This window comes from Mytilinidion resinicola (genome assembly GCF_010093595.1).
Source record: "Mytilinidion resinicola strain CBS 304.34 unplaced genomic scaffold BDZ99scaffold_8, whole genome shotgun sequence".
Taxonomy (NCBI): Eukaryota; Fungi; Ascomycota; class Dothideomycetes; order Mytilinidiales; family Mytilinidiaceae; genus Mytilinidion; species Mytilinidion resinicola.
Window position 1 is genome coordinate 752,654 of NW_022985444.1, and position 13,887 is coordinate 766,540.

General features: G+C 48.2%; 5 protein-coding genes across 5 annotated transcripts in view; 4 read left to right on the forward strand and 1 right to left on the reverse strand.

Annotated features, from left to right (window-relative positions):
• Positions 1 to 339, forward strand: part of BDZ99DRAFT_441438 (uncharacterized protein) — a gene marked incomplete at both ends in the record, with an annotated part of 3,326 nt that extends 2,987 nt beyond the window's left edge. Inside the window, one exon of the mRNA XM_033717767.1 lies at positions 19 to 339. Within this exon, the coding sequence (XP_033577804.1) occupies positions 19 to 339 (321 nt within the window). The remainder of the gene's footprint in view (positions 1 to 18) is intronic.
• Positions 340 to 4,930: 4,591 nt separating this feature from the next.
• Positions 4,931 to 5,716, forward strand: BDZ99DRAFT_519518 (uncharacterized protein; the record flags this gene model as incomplete). Its single annotated transcript, XM_033725424.1, has 2 exons — positions 4,931 to 5,288; positions 5,352 to 5,716. The coding sequence occupies 2 exons, from the start codon at positions 4,931 to 4,933 to the stop codon at positions 5,714 to 5,716; spliced, it is 723 nt and encodes a 240-aa protein (XP_033577805.1).
• A 1,342-nt stretch (positions 5,717 to 7,058) lies between these two features.
• BDZ99DRAFT_386492 (uncharacterized protein) lies at positions 7,059 to 8,003 on the forward strand (the record flags this gene model as incomplete). The annotated part of the gene is made up of 1 exon (XM_033715477.1): positions 7,059 to 8,003. The coding sequence occupies one exon, from the start codon at positions 7,059 to 7,061 to the stop codon at positions 8,001 to 8,003; it is 945 nt and encodes a 314-aa protein (XP_033577806.1).
• A 546-nt stretch (positions 8,004 to 8,549) lies between these two features.
• Positions 8,550 to 9,845, forward strand: BDZ99DRAFT_475719 (uncharacterized protein; the record flags this gene model as incomplete). Its single annotated transcript, XM_033722009.1, has 3 exons — positions 8,550 to 8,571; positions 8,754 to 9,120; positions 9,371 to 9,845. 3 exons carry the CDS (start codon positions 8,550 to 8,552, stop codon positions 9,843 to 9,845), a joined length of 864 nt encoding a protein of 287 aa, XP_033577807.1.
• Positions 9,846 to 10,868: 1,023 nt separating this feature from the next.
• On the reverse strand, positions 10,869 to 12,466 carry BDZ99DRAFT_289989 (uncharacterized protein). The gene has a single exon (XM_033714090.1). The coding sequence runs from the start codon at positions 12,391 to 12,393 to the stop codon at positions 11,176 to 11,178; it is 1,218 nt and encodes a 405-aa protein (XP_033577808.1). The 5' UTR covers positions 12,394 to 12,466; the 3' UTR covers positions 10,869 to 11,175.
• Positions 12,467 to 13,887: the final 1,421 nt, after the last annotated feature.

Here is a 13,887-nt window from a genome sequence, read left to right on the forward strand (position 1 = left end):
ACCGTGCGGCTGTGGGAGGCAGCGACGGGGTCGTGCCGCAGCACGCTCGAGGGCCATTCTGGCTTTGTCGACGCCGTAGCCTTCTCGCTGGATGGCCAGTTTCTTCGGACAAATAGAGGCGACATTCCTCTCTCTTTACCTCCTATAAGAACTTCCTCCTTTAAGAACAGGGAGTCATCTAATCTCTTTATACAAGATCAGTGGGTTACACGAAACCAGCAGCCTCTGTTATGGCTTCCTTCTGAATACCGACCGGTCTGTATAGCACTGCATAAAGATATAATTTGTTTGGGGCATTCTTCTGGCCGTATTACTTTTCTTAAAATCACTTGCAAGTAAGCGTTTTAATATGCTTACTTTTTATTTCATATATTTATTTTATAATCTTTATTTCATAGAGGGGGCCGGGGAGCAGCAAATATTTATATTGCCAGATGTTACCCTCCAGAATCTTCTAGTTGTCGCTTAACTAAGTTATTTATAGAAAGCTTAAAAATATATATGCAAAAGTTCCAGTCTTAGCTGCACTAGCAGGGAGGTGGCGGACCTGCTCTGGCCACACTTTTGTAAGGTGGCGATTCTGTATATATTCTTAGATAGTTGAGTTGGTTAGCTGGAAGCATAGCCAAGTTGAATTGCAAGGTTGGGGGGCTAAGGTCGGCCTTCTTGCTAAGACCCTGCACAGCTACAGGAGTAACAGCCACTTTAAGTAAATTACACTGATGATTGATTATGTGAGGCGGGGTTGTTCTCCACTAGCCCGGGTTGGTGATCGCTTCTATTGGAGGTACCAACGGTCTGTATGGCGACCTTGCATGAATTTGCACGCCATAGCAGTCACCGGGCTGATAATAACTTCTCAGCATTGTAGCGAGGTTCTGATGCTCGGATAAAACCCTGTTATTAGTATTTAGAGTAGTAAGAGCTTTATAGTGGTTCTATAGGGAGTGAAGTCTGTTATGCTATAAAAGAAGGCTCTCTACAAATTAGGCTTAAAGGCGAGAATGCGAACGTAATTTTTAGGTGAGAGGGGGTCCTGGATGTTTAGGAATAGCCACAGTACACAACTTATATAGAACTATTGCAAATACCGACGTGTGCATAGAGTGTAAGTTGCTTAAAGTTAAAGTACCCCTTATATTTCTCGGCACGGTGGGTTTCTCGGCACGCAGGGATGGACGTTAAATGCCTTTCACGAGTCACCGATGTTTAGTTATGCAGATCCATTGTTTAGACCCTTTTTCTTGCATCCAAGTGTGTTTAGTCGGCCGAGGTGACGGCCAATATAAATAGGCTTTAAGACGAAGGTATTACCTTACATCTGTTATTGACCCAACCTTATACGGATTTTTATCTTTCGTAAATATATGGGACAAAGAGGAGGCGACCTACGACAAGATACTCATCGAAGACCTGCTTTGGCATATCAACCTGGATTCCACAATAATAGTGTGCGCGGAGAACCTCTGCGATTAGGTGAATGTTCATCGAACTCCGACATTAAAGGCATAGACTCAGGGTTTCCGGCCTACGTGCCTAGCCAATTACAACTTCTACAGAGAGGGGTTGGAGTACGGTGGCCTACCCTGCCTACCGCTGCCTACTGCTGCCTCTAATTAGTACTTATGCCCAGAGTGGGGATCAATCAATCAATCAACTTTGACGTCTCCAAGTTGATTGATTGCTTCGTTGAACAGGCTGTGATTGATTTGATTTGATTTGATTAATTTCTGAGATGCTCAAGTTAAGTTGATGAGATTGATACTTTTTGACCCCCAAGTTGAATTGATTGGTTTGATTAATAGATTGATTGATAAGTTGATTACTACTTAGGAGGTTTGATGCCAATTCGACGCCAGGAGCGTATAGATTGCAGAGCACTAAGTAACTCAGGCTTTATATTAAGGCGTCGTACGCCCAGGAGATCGCTAAGTTCGCTGAAAATTCTCTCACAATCAGCTGAGGAGGCTGGGATGGAGTAGATATCAAGGGCTAGCTGGCCTAGAATAGGATAGCGATCTCTTGTGATAACCCAGTACTAAATAGGGTCCTTCGCTAGTGGGTTGTCCTGTTTCAGAGTTGGCTCGCGCTTCCACCTCTCGTACTCGTCGTTAACAGTTTCCTCCATCTCCTGCTTGCCCTCCTCTATAGAGTTCCTAAGGAAGTCTGCTCGGTCGTTTGTAGGGCTTGTTCGACGGCATTTTGCAGGCCTCACATCAGGAGACGAGGTAGGAGATGCTGCGCCAGCAGCCTTTGCAGCCACCTTATCCTTATGTGCCTGCCACAGCAGCCGGAAGGAGCTATAGCCATTTAAAAGCCAGTTCTTGTACGGATGTAGCCTATTGCGCTTTGTATTGTGATCCTTCGGCACCTTCTATAGCCCCTTAAGCGCGTGTTTGTATGCTGGATGAAGTATTATAGCTGTAAAATAGATGGGGGTGTCTTCTATCTTCCCGTAGTAATCCGCGAGCTTCTTATGGGCGGCATTAACGTTAATAACTAAGTAATCTTCGGGTGCATCTAGATCCTTGTAGTCAATAGCCTCAAGCCTCTCCTTCTGCTCCTTAAGGGCCGAGAGTAGCCATTCGAATATGATGAGAACTTCCCAAATAGCTCCGTGGCTACCAGCTGAACCTCTGCCCTGTAGCCACGTTGTTGCATCCTTAAACGGCTTAAGCAGCTGCTTATACTCTGTAATTGTTGCCCAATTACCTGCGTTTAGCCCTCGCTCCTTGATAAAGCACCGCGGTTTCTCCTTCTTTGTATCCTTGCGCCGAGATGCTGCTTTGATATTATATTCCTCGAGCTTCATGTGTATATACGCGTCGAGAGGGCCTTAGAGCTCGCAGGCGCGCTCAAAGCAATCGTAGTAAGAGTTCCACCGAGTTCTAACAGGCTTGATAAGCTCCTTTGGTTTGTGAGATTCGTTGCGGCGCTTTGAGTCCTCTGCCTGCAGCTTAATGAACAGCTCTCGGGCTTATAGAGAGGCGCTAATAGATGATATAACGTCGAATAGCACCCCGATAGGCCTGGCTTTCCTCTACTCTGCCATCAGCAGTTCTTCTTCCTATATTACTGTTAGCGCAATATAGAATAGTAATAAGATTAGAGACGTGATTTTACCCGTATATTCACGTCCATGCTCTTAAATGCCTTCTTATCCTTACCCCATATAATTGCTTAGGCAGCTAAGTTGAGAATATGGCAGGTACAGCGTAACCGACGCTGGGAGATGCTGAACTCGAACTCATCGGCCATCGCTATTAAAGCAGTGTCGTTGTTTATGGCGTTGTCAAGTACAAAGTAGCCAAGGCGCTCAGCATCAATTTTAAACAATTGTAACGTTGAGCTGACTATCTCCGCGATGTTCTTGCCTGAGTGCTGGCCTAGAAGAACAGGCAGGCCTAACAAGTAGTCCTCTGGCCGGCTATTCTTGTTTAGATGATGTACACATATCCTAGTAAGCGCACGCTTGTTGCCAACTGAAGTCCAATTATTAAATGATATGTGGATGAGGCTAGTCGCCTGCTGGAGGTGTTTAATCACGGCGGGTATATAGGAATTGTACTTGGCTATAATGGATTCTCGGAGTGTACAATAGGTCTTCCATAGGCTTAATTCGGCGATAGGTCTAGCAGCAGCGATTATGCTGCGGAAGGCAGGCTTCTTAATAACGCGTAAAGCCTGATTATTATTAGCAACCCAGTGTTGAACAGCGCGTAGAAACTTCGCCCGATTGAAGCTGTCCGCCAGCTTATTGGCCACGTCCTGTGGAATATTAATGCCCTGGAACTGCATTATCGCCAACACTGACGTCTGGTTTGGAGTAGAGAAGTTGATCTGGCCATCTTTATTAACCCTGTGGCCACGCTGTTGCCGCCCTAGGTGAGCTATAGCTGACGAAGTAGCCTTCTCAACGTTGAACTCGCCGCTAGGTATTCTGTGTATGTGGCAGTACTTGCAGAGCCAGAACTTCTGGCGCTGCTTTCGATGGTAAACAGGCCAACCGTACGCGTAAATCCAGCTTGCTTTTGACGGTCGTAAGGTTTCGTAAGGCCTTCTCTGCAGATGCGGTACCCGTAGCTAATTGAGGTTCTCATATAGGTTGTCGTTGTCAACATCGTCGTCGTTCGTGGCAGGTGTTTCGACGTGTTCATTCGTGTTGACTTCGGCGCGCATAGAATTAACCTTACGGGGAGGTTTCTTTCGATTTGCGCGTGCGATAACTTCCTGCTGTACGTTCTGAAGGTTCTGATTCATTGCTGGGTGCGATATTGTACAGAGGTGGTATGGTGTTGGACGCGTTGATGTGAGTTAGGATGAAAATCAGGGTTAGGAGACTGCTTAGTAAGCACTTCTGCTAGGTGGGCTCTCTATAGGATACTCTATCTACGCTCCGCAAATAGGAATCAATCAAACCAATCAAATCAATCAATTTGATGCCTTGAAGTTGATTTGATTGATAAAATCCACCTCTTCGGATTGATTGATTGATTTGGTTGAACCAAATCAAATCAATCAATCTATCAACTTAAGTTGATTGTTCCCCACTCTGCTTATGCCTACGCTCCCTATGTAGTATATAGTCTGCTCGTACGGCTTCACAAATCAAACAGAGTTCACGTCAATTTGCAACCTAAGTCATAGTGTCTGTACAATTATTCACTGATTAGTACTCGCAAGCTACTAATATACCCCTATATAAATTAGCTCGACCTTATGGTTCATCTTTTACGGACCACATCACTTTCCACCAGACCACAAGCACTAGAAGGAACCACACCACCCACCTTGCCCCAAATTTCACATCCGCCAATATGTACAATCTCCGTCCTGTGTTTCGGCCAACACAATGTCTTGGGCCTCCGTTGTCTGAAAGTCTCTCGAAGGACCCACGCCAAAATCGGAGGCAGCAAACGGCTCGGCCAACATGGCTACTGCTGTTCGTGCCCCAGCGGTCCCGCGAATCTTTCCTGCAGTTCCAAAACTTGTCCCTGCGGTGCCACGAATTCTGCCTAAGACTTGCTCTGCTACAGTCCCGGGAAAGAATCAAGAGTCAAGCGACGACTCGGGATCTTCAACCCTTGATGCACAATCAGCACTCTCGGCTAATGACTCGCAGTCTTCATCATCTTCAAGGCTACCGGCAGATGAACCAAGCCTCCTCGGCCAAAACTGCAAGTTCCCACAGCTTCGTAAGCGAATGATCGACTTTACGGACACAGAAGCCATCCAGCATGCCCTTGGAATCCACTCGACCGAGCAAGGGGTTTCCGATATCGTAATCTGTGCCATCGACCTCGAGTGGCATGATGTCGAGCCTTAAGAGCTAACGGAGATTGGCCTCGCAGTCCTGGATACTCGCGACCTCTATACTCTAAAGGATGGTCCAGGGGCGAATGCGGATAATCTTATGAAGCAAGTACAATTCCATCATTACCGAATTAAGGAGCATGGCCATATGAAGAACAAGCATTATATAGGCCACCCTGAGCGCTTCGAATGGGGTACCACTATGTGGGTCAGCAAGGAAGAAATGAAGGACACCATCGTCAAGTACTTCACCCCTCGCACCGATGAGGCGGACAAGGAGTCGGACCTACGACCAGTCCTTTTTCTAGGCCACGCACTTGGCAATGACGAGAAGGAACTGAAGAAGGGCCTCGGCTTGGACCTGGCTGATCTCGGAACCATCGTTAAGAGCGTGGACACATAGGTGATTGCTAAGGACTTGGGCCTTGGTCCGCGTCGTAGTAGAAGAACCATCGGTCTCGAGAATCTCTGCAAGAAGTTCAAGATCAACCCTACAGAACTTCATAATGCAGGGAACAACATAGCGTATACTATGCTCTGCGCTCTCTCCATGGGTTACAAATGCTATGAGGTAAATGAACTCCGAGAAATCGATAATTATGACGAGATTCTCACTCTGAGCTCATCGAAAATCAGGGAGCAGCAGAAGGAAATGGCCCAGCTAATCCTCCGCGTCAAGAAATTCGGACGCTCTCAGAAGCAGCCAATCAATGGTGTTCGTAGATACTGCACTCGGTGTAGCGCCGAAGGCCACTTCAGCGTGAACTGTCGCGCACGTGTCCGATGCCAGAAGTGCGAGGAAGCCAAACAGCCATGGAGAACAGTGTTCAGCCACCAGACTGATCGGTGCCTACGGTATTAGTAATTCTCCTGTTGCTGGCTCGTATGAATAGGAAATTGTTCGGAAGGTATTTGGTAGTCGGTGTTGGATATTTCTGAGGTTTTGACAAGATCGTGTCTTCGGACAGCGATACCGTAGACATTCAATCAATACAAAGAGATACGGCTACGGCTTCTCTTTCAAAATACTGCTTCTATCTTGACTCTTGAACTATAGTGATTTTAATTGTTATTAATAACCCGTGAACTCAGCTAGATCTGAAGTGTCTGAGAAATTTACCTACTTAGCACTCTCGACGTGACATGAATGGACATGGTGGCAAAGCATCTTGAAAGATTCTTTTAGAACTTGAGGGCATATCCTAGCCTTGTTTTGATTCTCGCTTTGTCATAGCAGTTGTCTCAGTCTGACCTAGTTTGCTAGCCGATATATTTACGAGAGCGGCACAGCGGCCAACATTGAGCTGCTCAGTGACATGTCAGTCTAGCATTCATTAATAAAAATTGTATAATGAACCGATCACTTACAATGTCTACCACTTACCACCCTGTCCACGTTGTGAATTCACTTCGAGGGTCGGTCCTTGGGAGATATAAATCAACTGGATCACTGTAATGTATAACCTACCACATCTTTCAAACGCTCTGGACTCAGCACCACACCACCACCAAACCCCCCTTTCCCAAACTCTGAACCACAACTCAACTTCCAACTTCCACTCCAACTACTACAATATGTCGGACTGGCAAGTAGTCACCAAGAAGAAACGTGGTAGCACTCGTCCCCAGTACCAACAACCTTAGGAATCTTAGACTAAGGGGCTATGGACGACTTCGTGCCCTCACCCTGGGATGATCTGATACCAGTAGATCCAAACTGCAAGTTTCCAGCCCTATACCGCCAGATGGACCAGATCAGCAGCCAGGCGGACGCCCTCCGATATGCAATCCAATCCGAGTCGTCCGACTTTATCATCAACTCCATTGATGTAGAGTGGCATACGAAGATGCCGCGTGAGATGATCGAAATCGGTCTTGCTGTGCTAGATTCGCGCGACATTCGGGGCATAGAGCCCGGTTGGAATGCGGAGAACTGGATGCGCAAGGTATATTTCTACCATTTCCGGATCAAGGAACACGGGCATCTCCCAAATACCTTTGCGCACTCGGAGGGGTTCGATTGGGGGACCATGGTTTGGCTCAGCAAGGCTGAAGCCAAGAAGGCCTTGATTCAATGCTTCTCCTGGCCAGTGGAGGATAACGAGAGCACTGATCTGAGCGATGGAAAGGAACTAAAGCTTCGCCCAGTTCTCTTCCTCGGCCACGCCGTGGAGAACAATACCGCTGAGCTCAAGAAGGCGCTAGACCTCGACTTGGAGGCCATAGGGACCATCGTCAAATCCGTAGGCACCCAGGTGATAGCAAAGTTGAAGGGTATCAGACCGAGAGGCCGCCGAGTCATCGGTCTAAAAGATCTCTGCTACGAGCACGGAATCAGCATCCAGGTGCTTCATAACGCTGGGAATGACATCGCATACACGATGTTTTGTGCGTTGCTGATGGCCGCACAGGAAGACAAGATCTTCATCACGCCAGCCCGGCGCCAGGAGATGGAGAAATTTACAGACGAGGTCAAGGCAGCGGGACGCGCTCTCGACCCACCGAGCTGGGGCATGACCAAGTTTTGCGCTCGTTATAATCGAGATGGTCATCTCGAGAAGGGCTGCCGAGATCGAGTACGTTGCAAGAAGTGCGAGGCTGCTGGCGAGCGGAAAGCGAAAATCTTCAGCCATGACACCGACCGCTGCAAGTCGCAATACTACCAGAGGCTGATCCCGCAGGAGAACTAAGAGCCTTTGAGACGGCTCCAGTCCACACCCGAGAATAGTCATGTTTGATTCATGTTCCGCGAAATCGGAGGCATAGATGCAACACTTTAGGCGTTAGGCTTGCGAGAGCTTTGAACTTCCAAAGGCATTGAAGCAATGCTTCCGTCTAGATGAATTAGATGATAGTTGAATGAAACGAATCTAATTTAACTTGTGTTGTTACATGACCTCCCAAATATTGTTTGTGAAGAAAACTCTGACTTGGTTCCGATGTTTTAAGTCGGAATCTTGCCCCTTCTAGCACCATCGACAGTCTTACTTGCTGCTTCGCGTTAAGTTAGCCATTGTGTGCTCGTCTCAAACAACATTGTATGTAAAATGATCGATTCTGGAGCAATCATACTTTTTCCACTCTTTATAAGCCTCCGGCATTGTGCGGGAACATGGCCAGTCCAATCTTTAACGTGCGCTATAACCGTTGTGCAGCACTTCACGTTGCCGCCTACCATTCGGGCATCATGCTGTAGAAGAAGTGAATGTATATTACTGTGCTGTTATATACTTACAATGCCTGAACTTTCACTGACTTGTACATTCACTTCGAGGCGCTTCTGGAATATATAGGTTAGTCCAATCGCATCAGTCAAGGACATTCTTTCCCGTAAACGCTTCCCACCATTAATAACAACCTCCTTAACCGCGCCCATCAATCCAGCACCCAAGTTCTTCCTCAAACCCATTACACAATGCCGCCTACCTGAGCATCAATAGCTCAGGCTGGGCTTCCGAACCCCGACAAGATACAGTCATGGGCACAAGCTGTGCCTACCATTGACACTAGCATCGTCGCTCCTTGGGACACCGCGAGAGCCAACGACGAGGCTCGCTGGCTTTCGAGCCAGGCACCTTCGCATTGCAAATTTCCCTCTCTTGCACGCCGCCTGTTGGACATCTCCCACACGAAGGTCCTGCAACACGCTCTACTAGAAGGCGAGGATCTCATGATCAACGCGATCGACTTAGAGTGGCACGGCCGGGAGCCTCGAGAACTGACGGAAGTAGGACTCGCCGTGTTGGACACCCGCGATATTCGCGGCGTCGAACCAGGACAGAATGGCGAAAATTGGCTGAAGCAGATGTAGGTGTATCGCTTTCGTATCAAGGACTTCGGCCACTACCAGTTTCGCAAAGGTCACCCGGACGCCTTCGAATTTGGTACCACCGTATGGGTCTCCATGGAAGAGGCCAAGCAGATCTTGATAGATTGCTTCTCGTGGCCGGATGAGGACATCGAGGACCCTCGACTTCGACCGATCGTCTTCCTCGGGCATGCTTTGCACAGTGATGTGAAGAAGCTGAAAGAGAAGATTGGCCTAAACTTGGAGAAGCTTGGGACAATTGTCAAGACGCTTGACACCTAGAAGATGGCGAAGGATGTCGTGTATTGGACCTAAGCGAAAGCAAGTCACCGGCCTCGCGAAGTTGTGTGGAGAACTTGACATCAACCCGAAGGAGCTCCACAATTGTGGCAATGATATCGCATACACCATGATGTGTGCCATATTGATGGCCGGGCACGGTGGCAAAGGAGCGGAAACTTTCGATGAGAAGACAACGTCAATGGCGCAGCTGACAGAGAACGTACAAGCTGCCACCTTGGCGAGCTCCAAGGAGAACGATCTGCAAGGTGTACTGAAGTTTTGCACTCGCTGCAGCCAAGACGGCCACCTTGTCGTTGACTGCGAAGAACAAGTTCAGTGTGCGCACTGCTTCGCCGCTGGCGACTGGTACAAAGCGTACAGCCACCAGACCGACAGGTGCAAGTCGGAATTCTTCCGGAAGCGGGGTGCGATGAAACTCTAAGGTGGACCCCAAAATAGCGACACGTTCGAGCCGAGAGCTCACGTAGGCTGCTTAGTGAGTTGCCTTGCTATACAGCCTCGAACGTCCCCGTCTAGGTTTTGAGAGAGGAGAAGGCGGTCACGACTAGAGCCTTATGTTCTAGTGTTCAAGACAGCGAAGTGTAGATTGATGTTACCTTGAGGCAGCCCATGTAGTAAATCATAGATAGGCGTATGGCAACGTTATCCGCAAAGCGGAGGACTTTAGAACATGCATAGTTACCCTTATTAGTGCTAGAAATGCAATCTCAACGCTAATCCTACGACCATTAACGTGAATATGCCATATACGAACAATCAACCGGACATACGTACTGTAGCTCTTATCCATACTTTACTAAAATTAGCAATATGCGTGATCTGATAGTGACATCATACCAAACGCGAAGCACCTCGGACCCGATAATGGCACAAATGATATATATAAGGAAGAACACGCCAACAATGAATTTGTGGACCAGCCTTCCTTGATGGGTTGACTGATATATTTTTTTAATTCAGAAATAAAACTAGATCGTGCTCACCCTGCAAGGCTTCGCAAGGTATTGGAGGGCTCGCAGACTTTGAATTTTAGACGGCGCGATATAATTGCGCACACCTCGCAGATCAGTCATCGTCTAAAGATCTCCGACACTCTCCCATCAATGTTTGGCATGAGAAATTTATGCAAGGTGAAGTGGGAAAGGAAAGAACGACAATAGTGGTACATGCATTCATTCCTCGCTCTTCCACTTACGCAAGCTACACTACTCAGGGCCAGCAAGTTGCCCAGAGAGAGTTTATTATGGGTAGTTTGGGAAGAACGAATCGGGTTGCCTCTTGAATTACTGCAGCTGAGCTGGTCCTGACAGTGTATGGAGCGACCAAAAGCCGAAATGAAGTACTGCCATATCCGTGTGCCCAGACTTGTAGCCCAGTACTGTAAGTAGAAGATCATAGCTCTCATACTAGGCGCAATTCATTAGCAGGGTTCTCGCGACTTGATGCGGCGACTAGGAAAACATGTTACAAGTAATACCACACCTCACGAGGTGCCTTGAAACTGCATTCCTCTGAAGTGTCTCTACCGATCTCTAGAACTAAAGCCCGTGAGGTGCCTTGAAAATACATTCCTCTGAACGGCTTACACCAGCCTCCGATATTGATACCACACTCTGGTCTAGGTCGCATAGTAATAACCGCGCTCAACTCTCCAAAACCCAGAGATGCCAAACACCATTCCACTCCCCGAAAACTCTCATGACAAGATCTCCCAACACAGCCTCCTGATGTAATCTCTGCCTATGCTGGAATCAAAGCCACCTCCTCTCGCATCCCCGGTCCTTGTTTCTCCGATGCTCATTTTTAACCCATTTTTTTGCCGTGAGGAAAAACCTACGCGCCAGGAATTGTTCTTCTATAGATTGCTCAGGCCCGACTTCCAAACGCGAGTTCGAGCACGAATTGATCTCGCGCTGGATTCGACCGATCTGGCCGGGCTTGAGCTTTGACCGGCGTATCGCATCAGGATCCGGAGCCGGACCCGTTGGTCTGGCTCTGTAGTTCGTTTTCGGGGTGGACGCTTCGCTGCCTGAGTACAGTGAGTCATCTGGATGCAGTTGTACTAGAGTATAAAGGGGGAGACCCCCTGCCCCTTCTCTACTTTCAAAGTACTTCTGATGCTTACCATTGAGTACTCGAAAAATGTTCGCCGAGACTCCAATGGTGATTTCTTCGATCGAAACCGGATCGCCCTCTGATTCGACATCTGCGTCGTACTCCCCCTCCTCCTCGGTAGCGTCTGAGTCATCCTCCTCCTCGTCGGTGGCGTTCTCCATGATATCGTCTACATTCGGAACAGGCTGCCAGCCCCGGCCGGCGAATTTGGCTAATGTGAGCTCAAGGTCTGCGCATGGTGCAATGAAGACTTCCGCTTTTGCGATAGCGGTATCGAAGTCCAGAGTTCTGAGATGGTCGAGGGGCGGCAGCAAAAAGCCGACGAGATGTTCGCCTGTCCTGTAGAATCCTTCGATGAGGAAGAAGCAGCGAAGGCGATCTGGGCATTTCGCGAGAATCCTATCCGTCTTGGTGTTGTTTGTAGCCTGTTCGAAGCCTTGCAACTTTGCAATATGTAGGACGACCTCAGCCAGGTCTTTTTCGGCCCCGTAACTACGGAAGATGCGGCCCTTATAGTCGACCCAAGCTTTGGGTTCCAGATCGTGCGGTGGATGGAAAACTTGGGGATTGGTGGTTTTCTGTTCGTCGGCCATTTCTGCATTCGTATCGCGGTCTGAAATCAACCGTGCCACACGTTCCGCACTCCGGTACAGGGAGTTCCACTGACTGATCGATACTCTTGCATCATCGTCAGCACCCAAATTAACGATCGACGTGTAGAAGAGCCTAAAAGCTCCCTCGGTCATTTTATCTTTCAGGTCGGTTTCCAACCTTTCCAACAATTGCGAGACTCTCCATGATGTTTCTTCCGATTCTTCCTTTGATTCTTCCTTTTGCTTCTTCTTTCCTGCCATAACTGCGTTGGTAGATTGGACTGATTGCCACCTCCTTCAACACCGAGAGGACAAGTGCAGAGCCACGTATTGGTAAAGTATGTGAATCGAATGTTGAATAGCACGTATTAAGAAGAGCGACTGAAGTGTTGAGTTGAATGTATGCGGTTTGCAGGAAAGAAGGCGGCGACTAAGATGAATACTGACGGCAAGGCGCTCTTTCCCTCGAACCTAGATGTGCAGCGACGGGTCTAGTTGGAAGGTTGATACCCACCCGTGAACCACCAGATACATCGGGAATAACTGAGAGTCAGAACAGTCGAACCAACGCAGTTCCACCACTGACGAATAGAATCATAGTACCGACGTTAATAGGCTGCGCGTTGCTCGGTACCATGTTTATGTTACCACCCCAGAAAGGGAAAACCAATATCAAAAGTCCAATAAGGACGTTGCTGTGAGTCCTACGGAACTTTTTGATGAAAGAGACACGGTACAAAGCCATGGAGACTATAATGGGTACACGTTGAAGGGCTGCCCGGAATCATAAACGTTACTGTCGATCGGAAGGCGAGCCTCCGGGTATGACTCAAGTTAAACGAGCGCCTTAGAGTGAATAGCCATAAGTAGCCCTTTGGAATTTCAATGAAGCGTTTCCGGGGCAATTCCCCTGGATATGAAGGATCGTCGAAGAAGAGTTATAACTGCACGTCACATGACCGGATTCGGAACCATCCTCTTCACTGCATCTTGGTTAGTATCGTGTTCGCTGAAGAGCTGAAGCTGAAGCTGCGCTCTACAACTGTCGTATATGATGTTCTTCTGATGCATGGCTCTGGACGAGACTGAGGCAAAAGTGATAGCCCTGGATTGGTCAAGACTCCGCCCAAGTTTCGCAGTCATTTCTAGTGGACCCGAAGTTTCATTTCTCGGTGTTCCTCGGGTCTACTAGCGCCGAGCTAATCGTAGGAGGTAGCTATGCGCGATGATCTTTGCGTTATTCTGCTTTATTGACTGTGAACCGACGAGCTGGCGCTGCTGTTAATATTGAGAGAAGCGGCACCGAAGGTTCCGCATCCTGACCATCATGGATCCTCTTGACAGCACCATTATCTGTAAACCAGTTGCTGAGATATGATTTCGCTTGCCTGCAGGCGATTTATGAAGAAACTGCGGAGACATGAAGTGAAGATAGAGGCGGCACTAGTCCCTTCCGGCAGGCTTGGCAGAGCTGATCGATTTGTTCTCCACTCCGCTCACACTCCTGGGCTCCCTGACTCCACGGATCTGCTCTCATCCCGACCGAGGCCTCACAATGCCCCACGTATCCGCACAGCCTACCACGGTTGCTACCGTTCGATGAACATACATTTCGGCCATTGGTCTGGACTGGTCTGCCCCTGCCCGACGTACTCTGGTTCGATAGAATATTCTACATTATTCTGGGCATTTACTTCCAGCAATCGAAACCGCTGATGCTCTTCTGTCTTTCACATCGCGTGCGGATTGCCATCA

Coding starts and splice junctions, on each gene's coding strand:
- BDZ99DRAFT_289989 (XM_033714090.1), bottom strand. CDS start 12,393: ATGGCAGGAAAGAAGAAGCAAAAGGAAGAATCAAAGGAAGAATCGGAA.